The sequence below is a fragment of the Ailuropoda melanoleuca genome, chromosome 15, assembly GCF_002007445.2.
Source record: "Ailuropoda melanoleuca isolate Jingjing chromosome 15, ASM200744v2, whole genome shotgun sequence".
In the NCBI taxonomy this organism is placed as follows: domain Eukaryota; kingdom Metazoa; phylum Chordata; class Mammalia; order Carnivora; family Ursidae; genus Ailuropoda; species Ailuropoda melanoleuca.
In genome coordinates this window covers 73,626,224-73,633,718 of record NC_048232.1, presented here as the reverse complement: position 1 = coordinate 73,633,718, position 7,495 = coordinate 73,626,224, and the positions used below count along the sequence as shown (strand labels likewise).

Below are 7,495 nucleotides of genomic sequence, written 5' to 3'. Positions count from 1 at the left end.
CTGGAGATGTTCATTTGTAGAGATCCAGATGTATCTTCCTGCGTCTCAGGCTGATTCTGTGGGTGTTCAGAATGGTCTGGTAGATATCCAGCTCGACTCGGACCAGCTGAGAAAGGGTCGCCTACTCCTCCTCCATCTTTTCTCCTCCTTGCAGAAAGTGGTTGCCTTTCTGTTCATAGAGTTTCTGCTACTCTTTTCTTCATTCTCCAGTTGCATTCATAGGTATTCGGAATGGTTTGGTAGCTCTCTCGCTGAATTCCTGGGACCAGACGAACTTTAGGTCTCCTGCTCCTCCGCCATCTTGGAACGCCGAGCTGGAGCTCAACTCCTGTTTTAAACTGGGTTCCTTGCAGAAAGTGGTGGCTATTCTGTTCTTAGAGTTGCTGCTATTCTTTTCTTCATTCTCCAGTTGAGTTTGTAGGTGTTCAGAATGGTCTGATAGCTATCTAGCTGCATTCCTGGGACCAGACAAAATTTAAGCCTCCTGCTCCTCTGCCATCTTGGACTCCTCCCCTGTTTCTTTTTTAAGCATTATCGATTTCTGTATATGAAAGTCTTTTAAAATCATTACATTTACTTTTTATACCTCGCATTGATATGAAATTTTATTCTAATAATGTTCTTTCACGTATGTTTTCTCAGTTATTCCTCATAGTAACTGCATGAGGCAGGTAGCATTATCCCCTTTTAATTCAAGATTTTATTTATTTATTTTAGAGAGAGAGAGAGCAGGGAGAGAGAGCATGTGTGGGTGGGGGGAGGGGCAGAGGAAGATGGAGAGAATCTCAAGCAGACTCCCCACTGAGCGGGGTGCCCCACGGGGCCAGATCCCACAACCCTGAGATCATGACCTGAGCCAAAATGAAGAGTCAGTCGCTTAACCCACTGAGCCACCCAGGAACCCATCCCCTTTTGGTTGAAAAAACTGAAATTCAGAGTAGTTAATGGACTAACCTAAAATCAGTTGCTAGGTAACAGTAGAGGATAGAATTTAGGCAGCACATTTGTAAGAGAGAGAGAAAGTGAAAATGAGGAGGAACGTAAGGAAGGAAAAGTTAAAATGGCACCAATGTAACAGGAAACCTAATCCCCAAAGGCAATTCCAAGGATTCAAAAGCAAGCAGTGGCTGTGCTCCATAGATGTTGCCACTAGATGGCGCTGTTTCCATTATGTGGAGGTTCTGAGTTCTCCTTCATTTGTGTAAGGAAGAAAATCTGAGGAATTTGTAAGGCCCAACCTAGAGTACTTGGGTCGTCAGAGATGCTAGCCTCCTGGCCCAGTGGCCAGTCGGAGCATCATGAGCCCCAAATCTGACATATGCTCGTCTCTTCTGGAGACTAGGTACTGGAATCCAATCGGCCTAACTTCTCCCACTGCATTAGTGAGTAAACTTCTCTTGCTATTTGGTATCAAACAGATAAGCAGAGAAATCCACTGAATCTAATAATATAATTCTCTACCTTAGGTTTCGAAGGAGGTCAATGAAATGATAGTGAAAATGCCATATCAGTGTTTCATAAATGGAGAGTTCACAGATGCTGATGATGGAAAGACCTACGATACTATCAACCCAACAGACGGATCTGTGAGTAGTTATTTAGTGTGTGCAGGGACCACTGGTCGTGAATTCTTAATTTATACACAGTTGCAGAACTGACAGTCCTAAGAAGTTACTTTATCCTATGTCACTTTCCCTCTGAACACTTACTATAAATGCACCCCGTGTATTTCTTTCAACTATTCGATTCTAGTCCCGGCTGCTAACTATAATAACCTATTTTATTAAAAGAATGTTTATGATGAATTTAGACAGATAACTATACCTATACACATGAGAGGCACACCTACAATAAAACCATATGCAGAAAAGAAATTTTCATCTTTGCAAGCTTGTGGCAAGAAATTCAGCTTCCCTAAGCACTAGAAGAAATCGATACATTCTTCCTAAATGTGTCTTTCTATAGTGTAGTGTGACAGGAGAGGTCCCAAATTTCAGGCTAATGATGGCCATGTTAAAATTTTTCTTCACTATACTACTGAGTGTATTGATTTTCCATCATGAATTCTTTGGATTTTATAAGTAGTACTCTATTTTTCCTATTAGTATGACATTGATTTCAAGAAGCAAATTTATACATCTCTACATAAATGACCTATAACCTATTTTTGCTTATCGTGAAACAGACCATATGCAAAGTATCCTATGCTTCTTTGGTGGACGTTGATAAAGCAGTAGCAGCCGCAAAAGATGCCTTTGAAAAAGGTGAATGGGGAAGGATGAATGCGAGAGAAAGAGGAAGATTGATGTACAGGTACAGTTTTTAAAAACACAGAGCTCCTCTCTTGGGATATTGGCTAACATTGCCAAGATTTTAAAAATTGCCCCCAAATCTAGTACGCACCTACTAGTATGCCTTCTGTTATTTACGTCATATAAAGTTCCATATATGTGAGTTCCTGGTTTTTGTATTGTTTGTAACAGTCAGGGTTCCCGTAGGCAACAAAGTTCCATAAAGAACCACTTACAAAGATATGGGCAAGGTCAAGGGATAATGAAGTACCCATGTGGGGGCAGCAACAGGGAGAAGCTGTTACTACTCCAAGGTCTGGGACAGAGGAAGGGGCTATTGCTGGAATCTGGCAAGATCTGTAGCTGTGGAAGACCACACTCCAGTAGTTTTGGGTGGAGGGACACAGCAGCCGCTGAACCACAGCCCATCTGTGAGGGAGCTGGGGAGTGGGATCCACGATCACTCTCTCTCCCAGGGGTGATGCCCATTGGCTTCTCATTAGTCAAGCCCAGTCACAGGGCACGGAGCCAGGTGATGGAGTCTATAGAGGTCATTCTCCCCGGTGATAGAACAGTGTGGAGGATGGATATCGAACAGCAAATGGGGAATATGTAGCACTTTGGTGTTTTCAAAGACGAATTTTAAATCCACCTGACCTATAGGGACAAGGAGTGAGGAGGAAAACTACTAAGGCCTGGGAAGGGTATTATAAATCAGTAACTGAGTATGCCAAGACTAATTAGATTCAAGCATAAATTCACTTTTCTACTTACCCAGAGCCAAATAGCTGACCTTGGTAGGATCTGGAAGAAGGGAGGGGGCTTTCGAGCCCAACTTTAGAATGCTCCAAAGGGAACAACTCAGAGAACCACTAAAGGACGGAAAGAAAACCCATGGTTGAGGGAAGCACAGAGGATGAATTTTGAGTATTTTAGAATTTAGAGCCATTAGACAATCCTTGACTTATCTTGCCGTAGAATCTGATACCTAACAGAAATCTGGGGTAGTGTCTGTAGTTCACCCCAAGTATTTCTATCTTGTCCTCATCAGTTAGTGCTGGAACCATTCCTGTGCCCACCAGAAATCCTCGTGATCATGGATTCTCATGGGTTGCCCTCTCTAACATCTCCCTGTATATTCATGAACTGGCCGCATTCCCACTGTTCTCTGTCATCCATCTCAGATTTCTGTGGCTCACTCACTGTTCTGCTTCTTATACATGTATGAGGCAAATGGGACAGGCTTCCCACGCTTCTTTACTATAACTCTTGAAACAAATTATTTATGAAATGATTTGTTTAATGTCTTCCGTGCCGGACCATATTCTCCATGAGGACAGAGACCTTATCCATGTGTGTTCACCTCTGAATTCGCAGCCCTTAGGATGGTGCCCTATACATAATAGGAGCTCAATCGATATTTGTTGAATGAATTTCTTTCACTGACCATACAGACTTGCAGACCTCCTGGAAGAGAACCAAGAAGAGTTGGCAACCATTGAAGCCCTTGACTCGGGCGCTGTCTACACCCTGGCTCTGAAGACTCACATCGGAATGTCTGTGCAAACATTCAGATACTTTGCTGGCTGGTGTGACAAAATCCAGGTAAGCACAAATGTTATTTGTCGCCGTGGAGATCATTGCAAAAGGAAAAGGGCCGACTGTTTCGTGGTTTGCAAAGGCACTGTTTCAGAGCCACCCGTTAGTGTTCTCATCTCATCCTTACATAGATAGTGGTCGTCTCTGATTGCAGGTAAGCAAACAGAGGCTTGAGAACAGTGAATGACTTGTATATGGTCACATCGTTAGTAAGCAAACCATAGAGCCTAGGATTTGAACTCAAGATTTTCTGAACTAATATCTAATGATGTTTTTTATACTTTTATATCTCTAAAGCCATCTCAGAGTCTCCTAGACACAGAGGGTGTCGTGGAGAGATTGAAAACTCAAACACCTACAGAAGCCAGAGAGCTAACATCCATGGTCTAAGTCAGCTGGTATAAGAAAAATAATTTTCTAAGACATGGGTACAATAACTATTTCATTTCCCTTTTAACTAAAAGCAAGTAAATAGTACATGTGTGATGAGAAGTGGCAACTACACTTGACCTCAGAACTGGGGATATAAAAGGTAAAGGTAAGGTTCAAAACACAGAGAAGCATGCATGCTGCTCATAGACTCATGATAGCCACAGCAGTACCAGTCATCACAGCCACCCTCCCAGCAGCAAGAAGGAGGAAGTGGGGCAGGGAGAGAAGGACAAAAGAGCTTTAAAAAGCAATCCCCCCGTCCCTTGTGCTTTTATCTCCCATCGGCCTTCTCTGTCTGTTAGGAAGACTGGGAAACAATATTTTACTTGGGCAAGTTGCTGTCATCACTATTAATATAGAGTCAGAGAGACCTGGGTCTAAGTGGCAGCTTTGCCACATACCAGCTAATGTTGTTAAAGTTATTTTCTCTCTCTAAACCTTCCTTTCCTTGTCCATAATATGGTCACAATAATACAAACCCTGCAAGTTATGCAGTGAGACTTAGCAACAAGTTTGCAACAGATGAGGGCTTGCACTTGAACGTAGGTTTCATGTTTCTTGAGTCACAAAGTCGTACCTACATACGTATTTAGTAGTGGTGGTTCGGGTCCATCCTTTATCCTCAATATGAACTCCAAAGAGCTCTAAAACCTGAGAATTAATTGGTTTGAGTGGTTCAAACTCATTTGTGGCCCAAAGCTGACCTGAACCAACATGAATCTATTTATAATTTGTATTTCTGTCACGTAGAGGGAATATTCATATGTTTCACTAAATAAATATATTCTAATTATCATATGTTTGATTATGAGGGGCTGCTGCAGACCCTACTGGGAGTCATAGATAATATAACATAAGGTATTTGTGTTATATTATGCTTCTATAGTCCAAATCATTCTGAATCCCAAAACACACTTGGCCCCAAGGGTTTCAGGTAAGAGACAGATACTTGTAATTAGTACCAGCAACACTCTTCTATGTGGCCAAACAAATTAATAGCTTCAGTTAAAGACTACGGTTGTGAATTAGTTGGGATTCAGTTTGACTGCATGGAACAGAAATCCAAGTAGGAACTTTGTTTCTACCTCATTTTCAAGGAGCACAAGGCAAGTAGTCAGGGCTAGTATATGACACGTAGTTTTCCTCTCTCCCTACCAGACCATCCTTAGTTCCAGTGACCTCTGCCCTCAAGGCTGTGTCATGGTCTCATGATAACCACTGTACTTAACAGCCATTTCAGAGACATTCTGAGCAGGAAGAAGACAGAAGAGTGGGTGGGGGTTTATGGTAAAAGAACATGTGTCAGGGCTGAGTCAGCCTGCTGTAAAGAGCATCCCCCTTCCAATGCCGTGTGCTTGTGTCTTCCATTGGCCATCCCTGTCTGCCCTGGAAACTGGAAAACAGGATTTTATCTGGGTACATGGCTGTTATAATTATTAATGTAGAGTTTCTGTTACTAAGGATAGAGAGAAGAATGGACACTGGGCAGGCAGTTAACATTCTCTGCCATGTCAAGAAATTGGGAATGGAGGTAACCAAATTATAGTTATGTTTAGTGTATAGGGGTGACTGGGTGGCTCAGTCAGTGGGGCATCTGCCTTTGGCTCAGGTCATGATCTCAGGGTCCTGGGATCAAGTCCCATGGCAGGATTCCTGCTCAGCAGGGAGTCTGCTTCTCTCTCTCCCTCTGCCCCTTCCCCCCACCTCATGCTCTCCCTCTCTCTCAAACAAATAAAATCTTAAAAAAAAAAAGAACTATGTTTAGTTTAGAGATACACAGATAGATAGATAGATATAATTATGTTTATTCTCCTGTGTCTTACTTCCCTCCAAAAACAAATAGCATTTCCTTTTCTTGGTGTGGATATATTTCTCATGAATTGAACACTGCCTTTTCATACCAGCTAAGAAAAATTAAGACAGGTGAACAGAAAATGGATTCCTTGAGATTAGATTTACTCATTTGAATTAGTAAAAATAAGAATCAACCTTTTTCTACTTTTTAGGGTTCTACCATTCCAATCAACCAGGCCCGTCCAAATCACAATCTGACCTTCACCAGGAAGGAGCCACTTGGGTAAGACAAGGAGAGCACCCTGGGTGACTCGTGTGAGTTGTGTTGGTTGGAGACAACTAAGGATGTCGTCCTTCTACCCCTGCAGCGTCTGCGCCATTATCATCCCCTGGAATTACCCGCTGATGATGCTGGCGTGGAAGAGCGCTGCGTGTTTGGCAGCAGGCAATACCTTAGTGCTCAAGCCAGCGCAGGTGAGATGCAAGGGGCCAGGGGCACGATCTCCTTCTCTCCTATTCACTTGAAAACAGAGACACACATTTATAAACATGATGTCTTTAAGCACAAACAGGCTTATATATTATGACATCTTGAAAGATATCACAGGCGTCTTTTCATATTAAATCTTCATTTTTAATAGCTGCCGAATGCACCCCACAGATGTCCCACAATTTAAAATTTCCATGACAAGGGAAGCAAGCACAGGATACTCTGGTGAAATCCACTGAATTTCTACAAGCCAATTCATTTCTTTGCAAAGTGCCAGATGCCTGATAATCGGGGAATTATTTCGAGTAACGATGAGACATCAAAAGGAAACGTATTATAGAGACACTCAAATTTTAATTATTAAAAGTATGGAAATGAGGGAAATGAGGAAAATGAGGGAAAATGATGCAAAAGAATGTACATATTTGTGGCAACTGCGTAAGAATATGTACACGTGGATAACAAGGAAATAATTGATAAAAAAATAATAATTCAAATGATTGGGTTCTCAAATAAATCTTTTAATGCTACAATAGTTTTTCAGGAAAAAGCTTATTGTGGCCACTGTAATACTTGGCCGAGCATTGACTGTGCACAGTGAACAGTAGTAGACATTCTGAGGTGCACACGTCACAGAGAAAACTTGGTCTCTATTCTAGAAGAGTTTACAGTACTTGTCATCGCTCCTTTATTTTCCTTTAGAACTTAAATTACAGTTTCATTTGTTATTGCTACTTAGTTATACTGACCACAGGCATCTTGTTTTACTTGTTAGAAACACTTTCTTTTTTTTATTTTTTTTTAAGTTTTTTTTTTTTTTAAGATTTTATTTATTTATTTGACAGAGATAGAGACAGCCAGCGAGAGAGGGAACACAAGCAGGGGGAGT

General features: G+C 41.7%; 1 protein-coding gene across 1 annotated transcript in view; it reads left to right on the top strand.

Annotated features, from left to right (window-relative positions):
* ALDH1L2 (aldehyde dehydrogenase 1 family member L2) overlaps nucleotides 1-7,495 on the top strand; it is a 78,370-nt gene that overhangs the window by 34,489 nt on the left and 36,386 nt on the right. Inside the window, exons 11-15 of the mRNA XM_034643617.1 lie at nucleotides 1,467-1,586; nucleotides 2,186-2,313; nucleotides 3,746-3,896; nucleotides 6,329-6,399; nucleotides 6,485-6,590. Of these exons, the coding sequence (XP_034499508.1) occupies nucleotides 1,467-1,586; nucleotides 2,186-2,313; nucleotides 3,746-3,896; nucleotides 6,329-6,399; nucleotides 6,485-6,590 (576 nt within the window). The remainder of the gene's footprint in view (nucleotides 1-1,466; nucleotides 1,587-2,185; nucleotides 2,314-3,745; nucleotides 3,897-6,328; nucleotides 6,400-6,484; nucleotides 6,591-7,495) is intronic.